Source organism: Brienomyrus brachyistius, chromosome 10, assembly GCF_023856365.1.
Source record: "Brienomyrus brachyistius isolate T26 chromosome 10, BBRACH_0.4, whole genome shotgun sequence".
Taxonomy (NCBI): domain Eukaryota; kingdom Metazoa; phylum Chordata; class Actinopteri; order Osteoglossiformes; family Mormyridae; genus Brienomyrus; species Brienomyrus brachyistius.
The window spans coordinates 15,672,314-15,695,546 of record NC_064542.1 but is presented as its reverse complement, the minus strand read 5'-3'; the positions used below and the strand labels follow the sequence as shown (position 1 = coordinate 15,695,546).

The 23,233-nt window shown below is 41.0% G+C and overlaps 3 protein-coding genes across 7 annotated transcripts; all 3 read left to right on the top strand.

Moving 5' to 3' along the window:
- Window positions 1-273: 273 nt before the first annotated feature.
- On the top strand, window positions 274-5,100 carry LOC125751025 (protein Wnt-8a-like). Of its 3 annotated transcripts, none has more exons than XM_049029453.1 (7): window positions 274-323; window positions 2,703-2,836; window positions 2,965-2,998; window positions 3,198-3,336; window positions 3,546-3,671; window positions 3,801-3,943; window positions 4,096-5,100. In XM_049029453.1, the coding sequence occupies exons 2-7, from the start codon at window positions 2,766-2,768 to the stop codon at window positions 4,660-4,662; spliced, it is 1,080 nt and encodes a 359-aa protein (XP_048885410.1). In that variant the 5' UTR covers window positions 274-323; window positions 2,703-2,765; the 3' UTR covers window positions 4,663-5,100. The 3 variants fall into 3 exon arrangements, with proteins under 3 accessions (XP_048885410.1, XP_048885409.1, XP_048885411.1); XM_049029452.1 differs by lacking the exon at window positions 274-323 and adding an exon at window positions 409-497; XM_049029454.1 differs by lacking the exon at window positions 274-323 and adding an exon at window positions 1,427-1,487.
- Window positions 5,101-5,732: 632 nt separating this feature from the next.
- Window positions 5,733-7,426, top strand: LOC125751026 (protein Wnt-8a-like). Its single transcript, XM_049029455.1, has 5 exons — window positions 5,733-5,759; window positions 6,035-6,173; window positions 6,294-6,419; window positions 6,521-6,663; window positions 6,869-7,426. Exons 1-5 carry the CDS (start codon window positions 5,745-5,747, stop codon window positions 7,424-7,426), a joined length of 981 nt encoding a protein of 326 aa, XP_048885412.1. The 5' UTR covers window positions 5,733-5,744.
- Window positions 7,427-11,286: 3,860 nt separating this feature from the next.
- foxi3b (forkhead box I3b) lies at window positions 11,287-22,261 on the top strand. Of its 3 annotated transcripts, none has more exons than XM_049029451.1 (3): window positions 11,287-11,375; window positions 20,048-20,765; window positions 21,016-22,261. In XM_049029451.1, the coding sequence occupies exons 2-3, from the start codon at window positions 20,171-20,173 to the stop codon at window positions 21,585-21,587; spliced, it is 1,167 nt and encodes a 388-aa protein (XP_048885408.1). In that variant the 5' UTR covers window positions 11,287-11,375; window positions 20,048-20,170; the 3' UTR covers window positions 21,588-22,261. The 3 variants fall into 3 exon arrangements, with proteins under 3 accessions (XP_048885408.1, XP_048885406.1, XP_048885407.1); XM_049029449.1 differs by lacking the exon at window positions 11,287-11,375 and adding an exon at window positions 18,791-18,904; XM_049029450.1 differs by lacking the exon at window positions 11,287-11,375 and having other exon boundaries at window positions 20,021-20,765.
- The last annotated feature ends 972 nt before the right edge of the window (window positions 22,262-23,233 follow it).

Genomic DNA, 23,233 nt, shown 5'->3' with positions numbered 1-23,233 from the left:
TCGCACCGCGCAGATCATTTCGAACATGCTTATTTAATAATACATTAGTAAAGCCCTTCAGTTACTGCACGGATTTCGAAATATTCCGCTAGCAATAACTTTGTTGCGGAAACATTTTAAAACCTCTATGCTATATTAATCTTGTACACAAATTAGGAAGCATTGCGTTTAAATCAATCAGGAGTCGCTTTCGTTAATTAATTTGTTCCACCCTTTAGTTATTTCGTCGTCGGGTTTAAGGTCTATGTCAGGCTCTAATTTTAACACTTGCTAATGGAAAGACCCGCCTCAGCCGCCTCGCAACATTCCGTCGGCCCTAATTGGTAATGGACGCCTGGGATTGCTGGCGTCAGTACTCCTGTCACCGAAGACCTACCCGTCTGGCGTACCTGCTCGCAAAACCATGTTAATTTCCCTTCCTTTATCTGTTTTTATTATTCTACTTATCTGGGTCTGGATTGTGTAAACATCCGTAAATCGTTCACCATAGTGTAAATGTACGTAGAACTATTGTGTTTGACAGTCCATGGCTGAGGAATATATGAGATGTATGCATTTTTTCAAGTAGGGATATTATCGACCTCTATGCATCTGCATTCACTAAGTTGACGTTGTTTAATGTCGGCGACCTATTAAAACCACGATAGCGATTTAACGAACACAGAAGGTCCTATTCCCCTTGCCATGTGCGACTGCTTGCACTTAATGTTTCCTAAATCTTAAGTCGATGCAGAACGTGAAAGTTATTATGTGGCCGAATTGAAATGGGCTCTTTGTCTTCAGGTAGGCCCAAAATTGGATTTCGTTTACTTTTACTTCGGGAGTATAATAATACTCCGTCCACATAAATACACGACCCATAAAACGGGATTAGGCCTATATCGCATTGTATGTTCCAGTGAAGCACTAAGTTTGATGATAGATGTGTTCAGCTACGCTACGTTTGGGGTTTCCCTTATTAAACTAGTGATCCTTATAGCGGATAAGCTCTCCACAACGTTAGTACGTCTTTTCAAAAAGGCATCCAGTTTGATGGACTGTTGTTTTTAGATTATCAGCTTGTAAAACTATAGCTAAAAATAAAACGTCCTTACGTTTAAACGACGTAGCAAGGATAAAGTATTAATTGCCTTTGATTTTTTTTCTCGAGTAGGTGTTGCGTGTTGATGTTTCTGTCTTGATGTTGCCGATATCCAATTAGCGGGGATTATTCTCACCCGCGCCCAGCTCCATTGTAATGGAAGGGAGTAGTGCTCTCAGATGAAGCTCACAGTTATTGAAAATTGGCTGAAAACTCCCCGAATGGTCGTGGAGGCTAGGCACGCCTCAATTTGATTAAGTGCAATCCCCCGAATTAACTTTTGATTAATATCTACTTACAAGTAACAAAACGTGCAATTAAAAGTCTAATGTTAGTACGAATTGCCATTAATACATTGAGGCGAGCCGTGCAAATCGGTTACATAAAATGTCAGACTGCGTCGCCAGTAAGCTCTCCGGGGGCTGATGATTTCTTGATTCGTGACCTATCCCTTGTAACTCTTTAGCCGCCCAGCGTGAATGTGACAACGGTGTTTTAATGAACTGAAACTTGCGCTCATTAAATTCTCACCCAGGCAGAGCAACATGGGCCTCATTACAAGTTGTAGGCTCTAGAAGTTTGTCAGACACTCATTTATTCTCCTGTTATTGGCATAGGCAATATCCATTTGTTTATAAATATTAAAACGGGTACTTGGGGGGAAATGTATTATAAAAACTCGTTGATTTTCCTTGTGACTACTAAACATAACTACATTTAATCGAAAATATTTATGTGGAAGTCGTGTCATTTTGCATCTAGAAAAGATATTCACCCTCACTTTTCCAGACTATTTTCACACCGATTTTTTTCCCAGGGAATCACCTCTTATTCCTTTATCACGAGCGCGCCACTGTCGCCAGTGTGTGACATGTTATTTGCATGACTCTTGACATGTAGTTTAGAATGACTTTATTGCCTTGTATTGAGCACGAGGGCCATGGGAAGCCTGCGTCCACAATGCATGCTTTTTTAGATCCAGTCAATTTTTTTATTTAATTTGTAAACGTTTAACCAAAACACAGTTCAAAAAAGATATTTTTAGCAGGCAAATACATTATTAATTAAATATAAAACGTACTATGCGAGTTCCGCAATAAAGAGAAGTGTGTATTTATTTGAATGACCACATGACAGCGTATTACATGCTTTTAAACGCACATCAATTACCCTAACTGTTCAGAGACTGTTAAGTGTCCAATAGATTTCAACACACAACTGCTTCGCATCCAGAAACGGGTGCGCACATTAGCACTGCTGATGTGGATTTAAATGCTCGTGTTAGTCACATATATAATATAACATTTTTTATGTTTATTTTAAGTGTATTATTATATACTGTTCCGCACTTCATTATCTGTCCTTCATTGCCTGGGAAAGCGAAATTTGAACACCTGGGAAACGAATGAAACGGGGGCTATTAAAAAAAACAGTGTCAACGCTTTGAAGTGCAGCTGAGCCCGCCATTTCCTATGTCTGTAGGGCACGGCACACAATGGCCTCGCTGAGGTTCACAGTAAAATGTAAAAAGTAGAAAAAACGACCTCTCCGAGAAGACGACAGTATAAATAACCGAACTGTCCCCCTCTTCCCACTTTCCCTCATGCCTTAATTCTTTTAGCCGTCTCGTTAGTACTGCCGCCTTGGACCCTCCAGAGACCGTGACACCGCGGAGTTCCCTGCCATGGGCCCGTGCCAGCTCCTCGCATCCGTGCTCTTCTCTGTGGGCTGTCACCTGCTCTCCGCTACAGCGTGGTATGGTACAGCAGTTGCAGGAGCCGATATTCAGATTGATATTAAAGTTATTTGAATAAGTATTTCAGATTAATATTGAATTTGGTGTGATTTTGTGTAATTTGGTGTAATTTGAATATTATTTGCAGGTCTGTCAATAATTTCCTGATGACGGGACCCAAGGTATTTTTTTTAAATTTTTGATTAGTAGTTGTAGTAGGCCTATGTGAATTTAATACATTAATTGGATTCATTTGGTATGTCCATATACGTAATTATTCGTTAGTTGCCTATGTAGACTAGTCGTATAAGTAGTATATGAGACGATATTAAGATAGTTTATCAGTTCATTGTATCATTAAAAGCATTTGTCCGTTTCTAGGCTTATCTTACATACACTAGCAGTGTCCAGGCTGGCGCACAGAGTGGTATTCAGGAATGCAAATACCAGTTTGCGTGGGACAGGTGGAACTGTCCAGAGACCGCGCTACAGCTGTCTACCCACAACGGACTCCGCGGCGGTAGGTTTCAAACGTCTGGACCTAAATACTCCATATTTAACATTACGAAGTCTTAAATTGGGTGGTGATATGCAGATTAACGTGTAGTAATATACCTAGCCCAATTTTCGTGTCCCAATTTTAGTAAATAACTACAAAGGTTTCAGAAATGTTAAAATGAATATATGGTGTACCTGCTGTAAAGGATTCATTTTTAAATTGAATTCTAGCCTCGAGAGAAACGTCTTTCGTACACGCTGTAAGTGCCGCCGGAGTCATGTACACGCTCACCAAGAACTGCAGCATGGGAGATTTCGATAACTGCGGCTGTGACGATTCAAGGATTGGACAAATTGGTGAGAATATATTAGTGCACAATAGTGTTTTCTGTTAATGGTCACAAATAACATAGCACATTCCTTGCAATTCATTACTGAATAATTTTAGATTTTTTTATGGTAAATTTTGCATTCTAAATTTTGCAGGGGGAAAGGGATGGATTTGGGGTGGCTGCAGTGACAACGTGGACTTTGGGGAAAACATCTCCAAACTGTTTGTTGATGCCCTTGAAACGGGCCATGATTCTCGAGCCGCAGTTAATCTGCACAACAACGAGGCCGGGAGACTGGTTAGTGTCAGCTTTCAGAATCTACATCTTTCCCCCATCAATATGCTTAATGTAGACCGACTTACAGCTTGGCTTCTAATTTATATTGCAAAATCGGTGAAATGGAAATGTACTTATGCTGCTTCTGTCATTTGTGCAATTTTAAATTAAAGGCAATTAAGGCGACTATGAAGAGATCCTGCAAATGTCACGGTGTGTCTGGCAGCTGCAGTATCCAAACTTGCTGGTTGCAACTCTCCGACTTTCGAGACGTTGGAAACTACCTTAAGGTAAAGCATGACCAGGCGCAGAAACTAGAGCTGGATAAGAGACGGATGCGTGCCGGGAACAGCGCTGACAACCGAAGGACCATCGCGGACGCCTTCAGCACCATCGCTCGAACGGAGCTGATCTACTTGGAGGACTCTCCGGATTACTGCATCAAAAACTCCAGTTTGGGGCTACAAGGCACAGAGGGAAGGGAGTGTCTGCAGGGTGGCAAAAACCTTTCCCAATGGGAGCGAAGAAGCTGTAAGAGACTATGCCACGAGTGCGGGTTAAAGGTGGAGGAAAGGAGGACGGAGACTGTTAGCAGCTGCAACTGCAAGTTTCACTGGTGCTGCACCGTTAAGTGCGAAAAGTGCACTCAGGTCGTCGCCAAGTATTTCTGTGCAAAGAGGGACAAACATCGGAGACCCCTTAACAGCACGCGGCGACGACATCGCGTGCATGACAATTAACGTTCCAAGCCTACTGTATAATGAGTCAATTACGTACTTATATTTTTACAATATTTTATTTACACTTTGATTTAAAACCAAACATGGTTAACATGGAGATATGTTGCCTTATGTTTCTTATACTTTAAAAGCCATTTACATACGTATTACCACAGTCGACGCATTTTTTTCTTGCCTTAAACACAAATCACGCACTTTTACTAATATTGACAAATGTGTTTTCGTTCTATTTATAACAATGTAAGAAAGTTTTATTTTTATATGCACACGTTCCGCACGTTTAGTTTTTTTCCACATGCAGCCTGTTTTGACTGTGGCAATATCATAGATAGGCGGCTTCTTAGAATAGCATAACTTTAGGATAGTTTGTGATTTTATAAATAATTTGTATAAAACGATTATTTTAAAGGTATATGACAACATCTTAAATATTTGTTTCCTGTATATTTTTCTAATTTGAATTCCCTATTAACTATTAAATGAATTCGTGGCTTCTAACGTGTTCGTGTTTTTAATCGCTTAGATAACTTTACAATTAGATATCTGGGTGAAGCAGACTACATAAACTTGTTTCCATGACTATTTGCATGCTAAAACCCACAGTTAACTGTGGATTAAAGTAATTAATTTCCACGATCTATTTGGGTGTTCTTGGGTAGGGAAAAAACTTGTGAATTGACAACTCTTTGATGTTCAAAGTGGGCGTTTCTGTAGCCACCCTGCCTTCTATCGTCCAATGATGTTCCTGGGATCTTGGAAACAAAAGATCATTCTTATTCCCCCCAAATATCTGTCCGATAAATTCAGAGGCAAAATTCGGCTTCTAAGTCAGTTTTTCAAAACTCACGACTTTAGTTTAGAAGGACGGCGATCAGCAATGAGCTCCTGTTTGTTTGTGTATTTTTTCACGCTGTACATGAACATCAATGGAAAAATTTTGTCTGGATATGCTTGGTAAGTTGAGTGCCTCTATTTGATGGATTTGGTATTATACGATACTTATCGATCGTTTTCAGTGATAATATCCGTGTAATGATTATTTATTTATTTTGTTTCTTTTTAGGTCTGTAAACAATTTTCTTATGACCGGACCAAAGGTAATTATCACATTCGTCTTTGAGCAATTTGTAATTCCAATATAGATACGCACTCCAAAAATTGCGGTTAGTTTTTATATGTCCATCAGTACATTTATCCATCAATCCTTCACTTACTTGCTGTGGTCAAGGTCGGGGGCCTGCAGCCTATCCCAGGCCGCACAGTCTAGCGCAGTGCTCACACACACAATAAGCGACAGCAATTAGCCTGACTGCACGGAACTGTTACATGGTTGTAATAAACAATTAATCCTGCTTTCTTTATTGCCTTAAAGGCATATCTGACATACGCTAGCAGCGTCCAGGCTGGGGCACAGAGTGGCATAGAAGAGTGCAAACATCAGTTCGCTTGGGACAGGTGGAACTGTCCCGAAAGTGCCCTCCAGCTCTCTACTTACAATGGTCTCCGAAGCGGTGAGTTACTTTCACATGCATTCCCAAAAGGAAAAAAAAAAACATGTTATGTGGGCTACAATCTCTTTTCTAGCCGTACCATCGTACAAACGAGCGCTAATGATACATTTGTGCTTTTAGCAACCAGAGAGACATCATTTTTACATGCGATAAGTGCTGCCGGCGTCATGTACAGTTTAACGAAAAACTGTAGCCTTGGAGATCTAGACAACTGCGGCTGCGACAACTCAAGAAACGGAAAAATCGGTAAGAGTCTTTAATTGTGGATTCAGTCGTTACATTTAAAACGTAACATATCTGGATGATATAGCTTCATTCTTGGTCAAAACAAACGGGTTTTAAAACAGGCGGCCGCGGGTGGCTTTGGGGTGGCTGCAGTGACAACGTGGATTTCGGGGAAAGAATTTCCAAGCAGTACGTGGACTCCCTTGAAACAGGCCAGGATTCGAGGGCAGCAGTGAACCTGCATAACAACGAGGCCGGGAGAATGGTAAGGGTTTTTGTTGATGATTCAGTTACTTAGCCTGATCATGCATGCTTTCCCATAAGGTAATTTCGGAAGGTCGTAGAGTTGCAACCTATAACAGCTTTTTTGCCCGCCTGCACCATCCTAATAGACTACATTAATAATTTGGGTGCATTGATGGCTTTTGGGACTTTGTAATTTCTATCTTAATTGAAATTCTCTTTCTCAGGCTGTGAAAGCAACCATGAAGCAGATCTGCAGGTGCCACGGGATGTCAGAAAGCTGCACCATTAAAACCTGCTGGCTGCAGCTGTCCGACTTCCGAGAAGTCGGAAATTACTTGAAAGTGAAGCACGACCAGGCGCAGAAATTGGAGATGGATAAGAGGCGCTTGCGTGCTGGGAACAGCGCTGACAACCGCGGGGCCATCGCGGACGCATTCAGCACCATCTCCCGTACTGAGCTCGTGTACTTGGAAGATTCTCCAGATTACTGCCTCAAAAACCTAAGCCTGGGACTCCATGGCACGGAAGGCAGGGAGTGTCTCTACAACGGGGACAGTTTATCGCAGTGGGAAAAGAGGAGTTGCCGCAGACTCTGCCACGAGTGTGGTTTGAGGGTCGAAGAGAGACGGATCGAAACTTTTAGCAGCTGCAATTGCAAATTCCATTGGTGCTGCACGGTAAAATGCGACCATTGCTCTCAGCTCAGCATCAAGCACGTTTGCGCCAGGAGAGAAAACAGTTATGGGCATCACCACAGACGAAGAACTCGTGGGCACAAGTGATTTATGAACCAAAGTGGACCATTTTGACTTCGAGTATGGTCTTACAGTCCAAAAATAAGACATTTTAAGTACTGTTCGTGATTCTGCACTTTTCATCCGATTTTTGACTGTGTATATAGATTTAAGATATTTATATAGTCCTGTATAAATGTTCCTCATGACCAATTCGAAAAAAACCTAATGTTATACACCCTGGTTGTTTTATGTAATGTATGTGTTTATATAACAGTTTTTAAACTGATGGTGTACTTTGCCCGGATTCTACTGAATCAGTATTATAATGTATTTACTTCAACGCACCGGTGCAAATGCTGTAAATATGAATCTGTGCGGAATAAGTCAATTTAGCAATTTTGTTTTGCAAGTTTCATCGATAATGAAGTAGATACACAGAAAGTTACAGAAGTATGAAAGAAAGTTCAATTATAATGTAAATGTTAAATAAAATTATTGCGGACCATAAAGAGGAAAATCAGGTGCAAATGGCCGAGACTCGATGTGTAGCAAACATACCTCGCCCGCGGGAAAGTTGATTTACACTCGCTTTTAAGTGGGCAAGGCGTTGTGGGAATGTTTAATTATTCCAAAAGGACAAAAGGTTTCGGGAGTGCTGAAAGGAAACACATCGGTGATTTTGGTGTTTGACATGTTAATCCGGGGCACCGCTGCGCTGTTGTAGATCATCACACTTTAAAAACGGACTTTAAACGCATAAGAATAAATCAAAGTACGTTTTGCATATGCACTTCGTGCACAGAAAAACATTTTTTAATATATATGCGCTGCTTATATACATTAACATTACTACTACATGCACAAAAGTAGAGCAATTATTCCGTTATATTTCAAATATACCCAAAGTTAAAAGGAAATACAGACAATCAGCCTAACTATTGTTGTCCAAAATCCATCCTTGTAGGTAAAGGCATCACATAAACTAATAATTTGAAATACTAGATGGGGTATTTCTGAGAACACATAGACATAAACATCATTATACACCCATCTATCTGTTGTTTCTGTTTTGTTGTTCTTGTTTGTTAATCATTATCATCATGATCATCATTGGCAGTCTTGTGCCCTTAATTCTGAACACCTGGTTTTATTTTATTTCATTGGAATATGTCAGTTGTCTCCATAGTGGTTGCTCACTGCATGTCATGATTTGTCTTTGTCAGTTTTGTCATGTCCCAGTTGCCTCCCTTGCTTGTTCCTAATTACCCTCACCTGTTCCTTGTTACATGTGATTTCTAGTATTTGATGTACTGTCAACAACTGACACCTATTCCTAGTCAACCCTCATTGTCTACTTGTGTATATACTTATGTCTCTGCCTTTGCCCTGACCCTTAGTTGGTCATTGCTCTGTGAAGGCATCCACTTGTGTTATTATTATTTGTCATAGTTTTACCCATGCCTTCACCATGTGAAGGTCCGCTCTTGTCCCTCCTGAGTTTTCCTTCCTGCCTCCTGTTTTGGCCTGGAAATAAAGTTCCCTTTACCGTGAGCTGCACTTGGACTGTCACTCCTTCTCTACATTTTGCAGTGACAGTGAAACTGTATTTCAGCTGTTCAGCTTTCTGCCATGCACATCTCACAGTGGAATGGAGCTTGCAGGTAAAGACATCACATAACCTAAGGACAACAGAGCTCTGGAATGTGTGGTGAACTTGGCATAGAAAATCACGGGCACGCAGCTCCCTGTGATCCATGACATCCACACTACACACTGTCTCAGGAAAGTGAACTGTATCGGGTGGGACCCCAGCCACTCTGCACTGTCACTTTCTACCCTCCTCCCATCTGGGAAGCGACTAAAGTCCATTCGCACGCACACCTCCAGGTTCAGGAACAGTTTCTACCCAACTGCAATCAGACTCATGAACAATCAGTAACCTTGTGTCACTTCCACTGGTATCCGAACTTAAACTTTTGCCTCTGTCTCTATTTATTCATAGGGTTCTGGTCTTATTTATTTACTTATTTATATTCACTTCATCATTACATTACCTTATTTTGTGTTTTTTTTTTTTTTTTTGTCGTCTAGGTTCACTGTCTGCAGGGGCACATGCAAGTAAGCATTTCATTCTACATGGTACTCGTACTTGTACATATGACAATAAAAATACATTATTTGATTTGAATTAAACTGATATTATGGCCCTGCCTGCAGATTGGATATTTTCCCCAGAGGCATCTTTGTTGTAAAGTCCAGTGCTGACAGTAATATAAATGAAAAGATCCTGCCAGTTACACATATGTCAAGTGTCTTTTGTATAGGTTGTGTATGAGGTAAATATTAAATATAAATAGAAATCATTTATATTTAAATTGCCAAAGTTCCATTCGAATCCATCCAGAACAAAAAACAGGAAACAAAACTAATTATAAAAGCCAGCACAATCACAAAATATTATACAACATAATATGTTATGTTGTTTTACACAAAGGGACTTGTTCAAATGCATTGCCCTCAGGGTATGGCAAAATTGGCAGAGCTGCTTTTCCTGAAATGAGAATCCCTCTTGCCCTGAGTCAGCCTGCTGCCACATGCATAGTGTGTCCTACTGCAGGAAAATCCAGTAAAATCCAGCAATGCTGAACTAGTGAGTCAATAACAAACCATCATCACTAGGACACATGCGGGATTAACTTCTGACAGTGATATTCTACTGTTACGTGTACTAGGCAGACAACAAGAAAAATTTTAAATGTTTACCCATATTTCATTCATTGATTTCCATTGACCATATCTCATTCTCCATTACTAGTACAACAGACCATGAGTATTCTATACTGTTTCATAAAATCTCAAAATGAAACTTAAAAATGAAGTATGATAATCCACTGAGACTATAACAAGGGTAACATGCATGTGTAATCCATGTGTTTATGTGTATTTATTTAATAACCCTCACGCTGAAGCTATGAAGCTAGTCCTCTAATAAATGGTATCCACAACATCATCCTGTTTGCTTGCCTCTGGGGACACCTTGTTTTCCCATGGTTCCCCGCTGAGCCTGAATGAATACAGCACACCGTGTTGACCATTATTAGGTTTGACTTGTCACTGTAATACACTAAGGGCCCAGCTGCCCCTTACCCCTCCTTCTCACTCTGCCTTTCATATGGATGGGAGCAGGCTGAAATCGCTGTGAAGCTTGCCTGCTCACCCCCTTCAGGCTGCAGGTCTGGGGATGAGCTTGTCTGCCCTAATCTACAAAAGGCCCATTTCCTTCTGCTTTGAGGAGGAGGTTTTTGCATTACAAAGATATGGATGTTCTCTTTCCTTGAAATGACAAGCTCTGTCCTCACAGCCCTGTTCTCATGTTTGCTTCAAAATGCCATCAGTCCTTCAGCCCCGATAATTTTTATTGGGTTTTTAAAATGTTTTTTTGAATGCCTTGAAAAGGAAAAATGTCCATCATTGGAAGTCAAATCAGATCAATGTGAAACACATCATGTACTCGAGATATAGAAATATAAATTTTAATTTGCCAGAAAAAGGTCAGATTTTCTACTATACGACAGACTTGTATTCTTTGTCTTCAGACATGCGTTTTAAATCACTTTTGGGTGTATTCTTGCCTAGTGCTGTAATCTTCTGTCTACAAAGAAATGTTGTCAACAGTATCCACTACTCGGTAAACAAGAGTGAAACAAGGACAAAAACAATATTGCACGATAAACTGTTCTCAAGAATGTCAAGAATATCTGTAGCCAGACTAAAATATGTCATTAATTTTACCCAAATGTATTGGGCATGGTTTTAAGGTCAAGAAGCAAGTTTCTGCAAGAAGTGGAATTACCACCCATTGAACAGCAGGGGTGCTCTTCCAAAATAGTAAGCTGTCTCTTTTCCACTAGGCACAGGCCAAAACGAACTGGATTAGTTTCCCAAGAGATGTCACTTGTAAAATGCAACAAAGCAATATAACAAACCAAAAGAAGTAAGTTCATTTAAAACATTTTAAAATAAACTTAAAATTTTAAATGAATATAATAGTTTTATATTGGTGGTTAGCACTGTCGCCTCACACCTCTGGGACCCGGGTTCGAATCTCCGCCTGGGTCACATGTGTGCGGAGTTTGCATGTTCTCCCCGTGTCGTCGTGGGGTTTCCTCCGGGTACTCCGGTTTCCCCCCACAGTCCAAAAACATGCTGAGGCTAATTGGAGTTGCTGAATTGCCCGTAGGTGTGCATGTGTGAGTGAATGGTGTGTGAGTGTGCCCTGCGATGGGCTGGCCCCCCATCCTGGGTTGTTCCCTGCCTCGTGCCCATTGATTCCGGGATAGGCTCCGGACCCCCCGCGACCCAATAGGATAAGCGGTTTGGAAAATGGATGGATGGATGGATAATAGTTTTATACTGATAGTAAGTGCCTCGATACATTTGTTTATAGTCAATTAGTTTGTGACCAGTGCTTTGAAAGCATTCTAGCCTGTTAGTATGGTGAAGGTAAATGTACTAGGGCAGAAGACGGGTGTTATAGATATATTGATAATTTAACGTTTAGAATCTACGTTAATTTCGTCTTTTATGCAGCTCCAGTTCGACGAGGCGAATAAAGTACCTTTGCATATACTCCACATTCCAGTAGGCGTCGCTGCATTGTCAATGGTTACAAGCATTTATAGATGCTTGTCTCTGTTTAGTCACTAGTTGTTTTTATGAAGGATTAACAACAAAAAGAACAACAATAATAATAACTGCATTATTAAAAACAAAAATAATTCCATGTTCTTTCCCTTTTTTGATTTTATCTTATAGAAAACTAGTGTAGAGGCACTGTGTTGAAGAATTGAGTTAATAAACGGTATACGTGCCTACATATTTTCCTCAGTATTCATTTTGTAATCTAATTTCGTAATGTAATCTGGTTTTACGATTCGGTTTAAAAAACGGCAGTGAAAACGCCCGGCTGTGCCTGTGGATCGAGAAGATTTCCTTAGGAAGGTATACTGAAAACAGCTGTTTGGATGAAGTAACCGCTGAATTAAACCGACAAACCGAGGGTGGCTGGAAAACGCCCATTTCAGGATAATATTGTTGAACAAATGTTTATCCTTAAATACTTACATTTCAAGTTTTACTTGACGCAAACATAATCATACAGGGCACTACTGTGTAGTATAATGCCTTTACAGCGGCTTCCTGTGTTGTATATAAAATATTAAAAGATTACAGTATTTTGCAATATGGTTTAAAGAATACGTCACATGTATTAACACAGATACGCTGTATATTTGTGACTGATGCACACAGGCGCGTTTCCAGTGCAAACGTTGTATAAGGTTTCGCAATATAGCTTCAAAGGCTTTTGCTTTCACCCTACCAAGGCAGACAAGTAAACTGTCCGGATCTTCCATTTTTGCATATTTTAAGCAGGTTTAATTTGTTTAGTTTTAAATATAATCTAGCCTTAAATTAAAAAAAAAAGTAGTAAAAACGCCGGACTGCGCCCGCGGTCCGATCCCGGGAAGGGACAGTAGGTTTGTTCAAAGTCGAGAGAAGTAACCGCTGAGCTAAGCCGGCGCAGGAGACGCTTTCGGAAAACTTACCTTTGAACTCTTTATATGCAAAACTATCTACAGTAATCTTACTATTAAGCTTGTAAATTTGTGAGTGCTGTTTAGGGATATGGGTGTGAAAAAGGGTTAGGGTTGTTTTCCGATCTGCGAATGCGGCAAATATATTGCCTTTCTTTTCTGGAACATATTTCTTTTGTTTCACCTTTACAGTTTCGAAGTAATGCGTTGGCTGATCTTCTCAGCTACTGGATTTTAGAGAATAACAGAAAAGGATCATCACGCTCCATAAACTTGTTTCCAGTAGTATATCGACGGCATATTAACTGCATGGTGCAGATTAACTTTACAAGAATATCTCTGACTAATTAAAACCTTCCATAAGATGGCGCTGCGTATCTACAGATTCTATTTTTTAATTAACTGCTAATACACCATAGCTTAAAAAATAACTTTACACTAGGTATTTAAATAAGAAAAAAAATACATGAACAACGTGTTCAGTGCAGTGGCGCGCTTGTTACCCATTTGCGGTTTTCTCATGCATTTACATTGTGCCTCACATAGGTAATTGTTTATTAAATAGACTAGGTTAGAGGCAGGCACTACCCTTGTACGTTTTATTTTGTAGTTACAGCAGTGTAGTTAGTTAGGATTTTTGTTTAGAGACAAAGATAGAACGTATTCTAAAGCTCAGAGTAGGTATAAGGACGTTTTGTTTTGTTCTGTTCTTTTCTTTGGTGTCATCTATACGCCCAACCTGTCCTTGTACATATCATCACCCTTCATTGTATATACACCTAAATTATAAACAAAAAAACTACTTCAAGATAGTCCTTTTTTGTGTTGTCTCTGCGTCCCCCCTCCCCCAAAGATGGCACGGATTTTAAAGTGTCCAAGCAGAGGCCTGTCTGTGAAGGGTCACAGGGCGTACTGCTTCCCCAATTCCTTTAGTGACCCACTGAATATATACAACCCCATGAGATTTTGCCAACTATGCATTTTAAAAATGAATGCTGTACTCTATGACTGTGATCTTGGTATGGATTTGTACTCTCTGGACCTGAAATCTCCACCTCTGGGGGGAGGGAGGGATAGGACAATTTCAAGGGGCCCTAAAAATTTGGAACATAACTGGATTTGGTCTGGTTTGGGGGCCCTATTTGATGCACTTTCACGGGGCCTAAAATCTAAATTGTTTACATGCGCAAAAGTATGAATAACAATGGAATCAACTTAACACACCCAACAGGTGTATATGTAACAAATACAAAAGTGTGAGCACCTACGGATTCTGTGTGCTGATTTTCTACTTTCTACTTCTACTTTCAATGTACCTTCCTTGCAATGCTGTTATAGCACCATTTGTTAATTCAGTTCATTCTGTGCCTGAGTGCTCTGGCATTCACTCACAAGTTGAAAACTGCACTGCTGGCTAATGACTGCAATTTTAAATAACTTTGTTTTCGTATCTGCACAGTAAAAACTTCAGAAGTGAGACAAACATTATACAGCAGCACAGGCAAATCCTGCTCATACTGAGCAATGCCAATGACGGTGGGTCTGGTCCCCAAAGGTACTGTCCCCTGATACATCCCATGGAACCCTAAACCTTTCACACACCCACATCCCATGGAAGCCTAACCCTTTAACACACAAACATTTCTAAACAGTACTCACAAATTTACAAGCTTAATAGTAAGATTGCTGTAGATAGTTCTGCATATAAAATAAATTATGTACTGTGTTACGCTTCTCATAACATTGTGAAATCAATCTGAATCGTGTGAATTAGTTGTTTCTGTTACTTATCATAAATGCCATCGATTCATGTTACTGTAATATTAAACCAGACTGATATTGCCATGCTGCAAAGCAGTGTTTTTACAGAAGTAACGTTCATATTGCATTACACAAATATAAAACAGAGTATAATTTCTATGAATTCACATTAATAACTCTATACTGCCAAGCACTTTAAACTGAATAACTGTAACGGCCTAAATGAGCTACCTAAGTCCACTGGCAAATAAGACAACGTGAGGATTATGTTGGGTAAGCATTTTGTGTACACACACGTATATCTGATGCTGTAGGCAACAGGTGCAAGCAGACACAGTAGCCACGGCAGTGGTGGCTTCAGACACATCTAGGAGGATTACCTTCATCCTTATACTCTACATCCTTATTAAAGGCACAGATCATTTGCTGTGATTTCAGACCCACACCTCACACCTCTCAACACCTACATTTATATTACTGGTTGGGCCACTAATAACTCATCATCGTGCCCACTCCTCAGTGCTCACTTACTTTCACCTTCCCATGCTCCATCCTCAGTTTTTGGGTTCAGGGTCTAGTTCAGGAAAAACTGTCTCCTCTGCTTCTTCTTTACAAAGAACTGTCATCTTGTTTCGATAGCCGAAGCACATTGTTAGTCTGCACTGCAAAAGCTGGGTGCTCACTGGAAGACATAGATAAAGACATCCACACTTATGATCCCTCAATACTTCATTTATGCACAGTTCGGTCACATACGACAAGTTAAATAAATGCTCGATTTAACCTTAACTGAAATCGCTTCTTGGACACACAAGTACACACAGACAAACGGGACCATTTCGGCTGGCAATATCATTTACATACAGGAAAACACTGACTAATACTGCAATGATATCAAGCTTCTTTAGTGCCAAACACTGGCAGCCAGCAAAAGTTAGTTCCGCTTATCCATACAACACTCTAGTCGAAGGCACAAAAAAAGCATAACATCAATCAGCATCAGCTTATGTAAATTAAGCACTAACGTTATGACCCTTACCTGCCTCATTTGTCTTCTTAATGAGACCAGCTGTTAAAATATAGCTTATATGGAGTAGCATTTCATCATACTTCCATCATTACAAGGCCCGAAGGGTTTTCTTTTAATTTCATGAAGCTCAAAGAAAATCCCCCTAAAGTACTGTGAGATGGGTGTAGCTTGAGTATGTCAGCACATATTCTGAGGGAAGGATTATTAACGGCAATTTTAAAGTTCACTCACTGCTTGGGCATCGTATCGCTCCTGAGGATGTATCACTTTTTTAACCTGATCAGACAAGTTATTGGGCAGTGCTTGAAGCTTAAAGTAAGAATAGTCTTACTTTAAGTGTTAGCGCCCTTGATGGCATGTTTATATAAAAAATTGTTAATAAAGTAAAACATATGCATACACAACTACCCTAGCCTCCATAATTATAAAGTGCTCTAAAAGAACGATCGCAGCTCATATTCGACATTCGCCTCACCTTTGATCAATACCAGTTTGCCTACAGATCTTTTTACTAAGCAGTGACATGGTGACACAGTGGTCAGCAATATTGCCTCACCACTCTGGGAGTAGGGTTCAAGTCTTTGCCCTGGCCCCATGGGTGTGGAGTTTGCATGTATTCCCCATGTTGTTGTGGGGGTTTTCCCCAACAGTTCTAAAACAAGAAAGAGTGGGCAAATATTGCCAGGACAACATGTGGCATGCTGATAGACTTCTACCCCAAAAGACTGAATGTAGTAATTGAATCAAAAGTTGCTTCAACAAAGTACTAGTTTAGGGTGTGCACATTTATGCAACCAGCTTATTGTACTTTTTTAATTCTTGACATTTTTCCCCTTAACAGGTTATATGTTTTCATACGTTTTTCATTTTTTTCAGTTGTACAGGTTATAGGTCATATTAAACGTGGGAACAGTTTTGAAATAACTTATACTGGTCTCATTTTTTACATCACAAAAACCTGCCATTTTAACTGGGGTGTGTACACTTTTTTTATATCCACTGTATTTAAAGAAGTCCACCTATGGGTGCACCATGGAATGTATTGTAACTGCTGCATAACAGTGTGGGATGTCAGCTGTCGAGAAAGACCCACAGAGGGTGGGTAAGACAGATGAGGGTGTTTACAGCAACTACTGACTCTAGAAAGTATATAAGTATATTTATTGTAGTATTAACTCAGTTTCGTAGCACTTGTAGATTGATGTCAGTTCAATAAATATAGCTGCCGAGTTGATGACTAAAGCATAAGAAGAGGGCCCATCTGGGATTTAAGGTTATGGTTAATCCATGGCTTTGACCACCACAAGACCTACAACCCCACATACCCATGAAATACTAATTAATACTATACTACTAATACCAAAATACTAATATCTAGTTAGATAGACGAGAGGAAAACCCAGAAAGAAGGTATGTCCACACACATTCAAGCTTGTTCATGCTGTCGGACATAGAGTCAAGCCATTTCAGGATGTGATCGAGGTCAACATATGGCTCAGGGCATTCGGTGTGCCTCTCAGTAGTCTCCATCTGGAATACAGTAACACATAGGCAAAGAGCCAATGTATTTCTTGACAGAAAAAGCACCGTAACAGTGTTGGTGTTGGTGAGAACCAAGCTTTAGATATAAGCGGGTAATATAATCATGACAAGCAATTTCAGTGGTAGTCTGAACAATCTATTTTCACATTTTCTTGAAGAGAACAAATTCTGTGTATCTGAATAACCATACACAATGGCACAATAGACAATTTATTCACCATAAGAAGATTACAAAAACAATGTGTGCTTACAACAGTCCTTAAAGTCAATTCCCACTACCAACAAATGAACACTGTGTATAATGAATGCCTTCCATACATTTGGGTCTAACACACCATATTACCATTAGCAATGTTACGAATACAACTGATATAAAGGAGGATTCTGAAGTGCTGGACTTTCTGGTGTGCAAGTCAGCATGGCACTAAATTTCCACACAGGGTCTAATTGACATAACTACAGCCCAGTGTCTTGAGATTGGTTCTCTGTATAACCTGCAACAGGCTGCAAACAGCCACTGTTCAGGACAGCCTTGCATTTTAAAACTTCTTCCTCCAGCTTCCTAAGAAGTTGCCCAGTTTCGGGGTTGGTGCGCAACACCAACATGTCATATGCCATCCACGTGACCTGAACTAAGGGAATTAAGGAGCTGGTTACTGGGCTGGGCCATCGTCTCCATGCATCTCAAAAGCATTAAAATCATCACTTAAATCCTAGAGTATGTTTATTATCATATACATATTTTTCATTATTATATAATACATATTAATGTGTATGTAATACACTGATATAGAAATAATGCCGGCCTTGCTGCATTAGATGATGTATCCTACAATATGGCAATCGACTACAAAAAACGCAGAAAACCCCAACTTGGTCAGTGCAGTTTTCTGATCTACCTGACATATTTTCCACTTTTTCTAACAGATTCTGCAAATCATTGCTCAATCTCTCCATTTCTTGCACTTGACGCCAACTCGTCCGTTTGAATCCCACAACCACAAACGACGCTGGTCAAAGTTAAAACACATACAAAAACACAAATACACAGAATAATTAAGGCACCCAGTTGTATCGTTTTCCTAGCGCACCACTTAATGTCTAGCCTGATGTCGCCCCCTTTTAAAAACGACGGTGGCAAGATAATAGAGCGATAATATATAATGTTGTTTACTAGTTATGTCGTAATCATGAATTTGGCGTAAACAAATGTATTTATAGGTAATTTTGGCCGGTGTTATTACTTTCATAGAGGTGCTCACAGCTGCCACCGTACACCCTCCCGTGTCATCCTTCAACCGAAACTGCACGCGCCACGGCTGGGAGGCGGGCTCTGGCTGCTAGGTCATGCTCGTTCGCGCCCGAAACCGTACTGTCTGTGATTGGCTTGTAAAGCAGCGCGCGCCCGCCGTGTGACCTTTTATCCGCCCAGCGGCGCTGTAGTACCCGGCATCTTTTGAGGAGAGAGACATACGTGCTGCTCGGGACGCAGTTTATAGACGTGAGAGAGAGTTTGCGCGGTCTGATATGCCACCAGAAATGAGAATAAAACCTTCAAGGCTCATGTCCCCAAGTACCGACGAGCAATTAGACAAGGTTAACCTGATTTAAAAATGTAGCAAACGACAATATCATACACTGATCCTGGCGAAACAGACAATTGAAGAAAATGTAGAGAAAGGAATTCATATTCTGACTGATGTACATGTGAAAACGTACTGATGACAGTTACCTAAGTACTGTAAATAGTGTAGTTACAAATACTAACGTTTTTATTTAATTCGTTACGCTACGTGTATGACAGCTGTAGACTGGGAAAGTTCTGTCTGAATAACTTAAAAAAAATAAAATTCAATTCTTCCTTTTCAAACTCAAAATGAAAACTGCAGAAATGTTACAGACACTTCAAATATACGATAGTCCGAATTATATTCCAAGAGTAAGCATAGATTATTACTACAAATACAACTATATACATTAAAAAGCTATAAAATATTTCACTAAAGCCTATAGCTTTGGTGTCACTGTATCGAAATAATCATGTAATTTCAACATTTATTTTAATTTCCTTCCCAGTGTTTTATGTCATGTAACCAAACTAATTAATGTAAGCATATTGGTCATATAGTAGGCTAAGGCCATTTATATAAAAATTATGTGATCAGTTGTTAAGAAATCTGAGACATTTGATGAGGTGAATAAGATTTAATAAATTAATACAGTTAATACAATACATACCAGCTCCGAATAACGTTTTAATTACAAAGTTGTGAGAACATGTGACATTTACAACACACATGTGAACATGTGAATTGAACATATGGATTTATGAGAAACAAGGAGCAATTTTAATTCTTGATTCATTGCTAAGATTCATAATTCATAAAGATATCACTTATTACTGACTGGAATTAAATGAATGGGTTAACCTTTATAAATCCACCTTAAATCTGGATTTTATCAAATAATGGCAGAAATATTATCAGCTGACACTTCAACAGACATGTTTCCCGTTTTTACTTATAGAACAATTACAGTAATACTGTGGAAAATTTTCTTTTCTTCCTGTTTTCTTGTTTCAAAGCCTTGCAGAAACTTTCTGGCATACAAAATCATGGAAAGTAGATGCTGTGACACACACCAACTTCAGCCAATCAGAGGAGACCTGGGTGTATAAATGGCCCAGGTAAGACAGGTAACAGATTGTGATAGAGCTGATATTTCTACTTGTCTGGACAGAGTGCAAGTCTATTTGACTGGGAGAGGGAGAGCCACAGAAGCAGACTGTTTCCAGGAACCAGAAACACAGCAAAGGAGACAGGTGTAAGGACCAGAGAAAGAGAAGAAGCTTTGAAGGCAAGCATGACATCATTTGAGTCACAGGGCCAGTCACCTCCTCGGTGTGGTCCCCAGTTCCCCAACCTGGGGCAGGAACCTCCAGAACTCGGCTTGTACAGCGACAGCTATTACGCTCCGCCCTCGCTACCCAGTCCCCAACGGACTACCCCGGCATCCTATGAACTGGGGGACTATGCCAGCGCTTCCCCAAATCCATATCTGTGGTTCAATAGCTCGGGGATCAACAGCTCACCATATCTGGGGGGTGGCCCCGCTACTGCGGGTCCTCCATTTGGCCCCCAACATTACGGCATGCAGAGGCCCTACTTGGGCGCTGGCGGGCCAGGTGGAGTTCCAGGGGAGCTGAATTGGTTCTCCCTGCCCTCCCAGGAGGACCTGATGAAGCTGGTTAGGCCGCCATATTCCTACTCTGCTCTCATTGCGATGGCCATCCACGGTGCCCCTGAACGTCGACTCACACTTAGTCAGATCTACCAGTACGTCGCTGACAATTTCCCCTTCTACAACAAGAGCAAGGCCGGCTGGCAGAACTCCATCCGGCACAACCTGTCCCTCAACGACTGCTTCAAGAAGGTTCCTCGGGACGAGGATGACCCTGGTAAGCGAATTATTAATACTTTTGCCCTTCCCTGATCCAGACAGGTTTTCTTCATGAGCTTGACCCAGTAGAATATCATACTTTAAGTGAATAGCTCTACTATTTTATGAAAGATGAAAGCACAAATATTTTCTGACTTGAGGATATCAGTTTCTATGTATTGTTTATGCATAGTGTAATCTATAGTCTTTCCACTTCATACTCTATGTAACACAAATTCTGATTGGTCTTCCTCAATGTCTTTTTTAAGGCAAGGGTAACTACTGGACCCTTGACCCCAACTGTGAGAAAATGTTCGACAATGGCAATTTCCGCCGTAAGAGAAAGAGAAAGTCTGACTCCCTGGGAGGAGACGGAGCACGAGTGGGGCTTCTGAGCTCTGAGTCAGGGGAAGGCAGTGGGGCAGGCAGCCCCAAAAACTCCAGCAGTGTGCCTGACATCTCCAGCACACCAGAAAGAGTCCCTACGCCCACCTCGAGCGGGCCTGCTCCTTGCCTCAGCAGCTTCCTCTCTGAGATGTCTGGGGTGGCGGCAGGGCCCCTGGCAGTAGGAGAGGACTCTCTAACCCATGCCATGCCATTGAACCTGCCTGGGGATGGAGCCTCAAGGGCCACATCCACCCCAGGTTTTGGTGCCTACTCCCCTAACTCCACGGTGCCAGAGTGGGCCACCCCTCTGCCCCCGGTGTCAGCTCTCTCCTCCTCACCTTCCCCCTCATCTCTCGGCTACAACGGGTCCATGCTTAGCCAGTTTAACAACCACTTCTACCCAAGCCTGGGCTCAACTGGGATGACCTACACCCGGGAGGGCACTGAGGTGTAAAGACTTGCAGCCAGGTGACATGTCACCTGCCAGTAAGGCCATGACGTCTCTCCTTCCCCGAAGTGCAGCCACCGTCCGAAGCAAAGGGCCAATGCTCCTCCTCCCAGCCAGGCGACTTGCCCGTGGGACAGTGAGCACTGGCTCCCACAGGAACTCCTGAGTCAGCACGCAGCAGAAGAGGGCAGACAGTCCCACGCCCCCACCGCCTGCCTCAGCATCAGCTCTCACATCTGTGAACTGATCTCATATCAGCTCTGCTGCTGACACCAGGCAGTTTCATACAAACAGCCCAACTGTCTGTCCTTTGATATTATCGCCTAGAGCCTGATGCAGAAATTCAGGCAGGACACTCGATACCCATTTTTTTCCATCTTGGGATAACTGCGGACAGACAAAGAAACAATAATACTCTGTCACTGGCCTCTTGTTAAAGAATGAGAATATAACATATTTATGTATTATGCCTGTAATATTTATGTATCATGCCTGTAATAAATGTTGTGCTGTCTTGTATGTTTACCATTAGTAGCGTTCATTTGGGTCAGCGTGAGTGGTCATGTGCATAGAGATACATACATCTATGGAGTGTCTTGCAGTTCTGTAAACAAGGGCCTTACTTGGGATGCAACCATAATGTGGTTTTAAAGCAAATAAACTCATATTATGATGAAAAATGTGTGAATATTGATACTGAAAAAGAAAACACTTTGATGTTTTATTCACCATTACAACTTTTGCCTATGCACAATGAAAATGGGGTCTCCTCGCTAACCTTCCTAACTTAATGTAGTTAAAATATTGACATTTTAAAAGGAGGTATAGTACCCTATATAGTACCCCTCTGTATGTACCCTAAATATGACAGGGCAAATGGTCACCGATCAGGCTCTGACATTATAATAAAGTACATCTTCAACACATTATCCATCCATTTTCCAAACCGCTTATCCTACAGGGTCAGGGGGGTCCGGAGCCTATCCCGGAAGCAATGGGCACGAGGCAGGGAACAACCCAGGATGGGGGGGCCAGCCCATCGCAGGGCACACTCACACACCATTCACTCACACACACATTCCTACAGGCAATTTAGTAACTCCAATTAGCCTCAGCATGTTTTTGGACTGTGGGGGAAAACCGGAGGAAACCCCACGACGACATGGGGAGAACATGCAAACTCCACACACATGTGACCCAGGCGGAGACTCCAACCCAGGTCCCAGAGGTGTGAGGCAACAGTGCTAACCGCTGCACCACCATGCCTCACATTATTCATATGATCAATATATTATTTTGACTTTTATTTGTGTAGTCAATTCAAAGAATTCTAAATTCTACAGAGAAAGCTCTTAATGTTTCCGGAATGAACATTATTGTATTGACATGATGTTGACAGCTAGCAGAAAGGCACTTACAGTTTAGTTTCTAGTTAATGAAAACAAATGAGAATTAAAAGTAGCTGCAGCATTCTTCATAACACTTTATTATAATCAAACTTCATCTGGATTCTTCTCCCAGTGACAAAATAGCAATCATGTGGTTGACTGCATCACAATACAATAGATGTAGCTGAATTCTGTCACAGGGAACCATGGACCCTGGCAAGAGCCAAGGAACTTAGGACTTAATCATTATCATTAAAGTCTGCC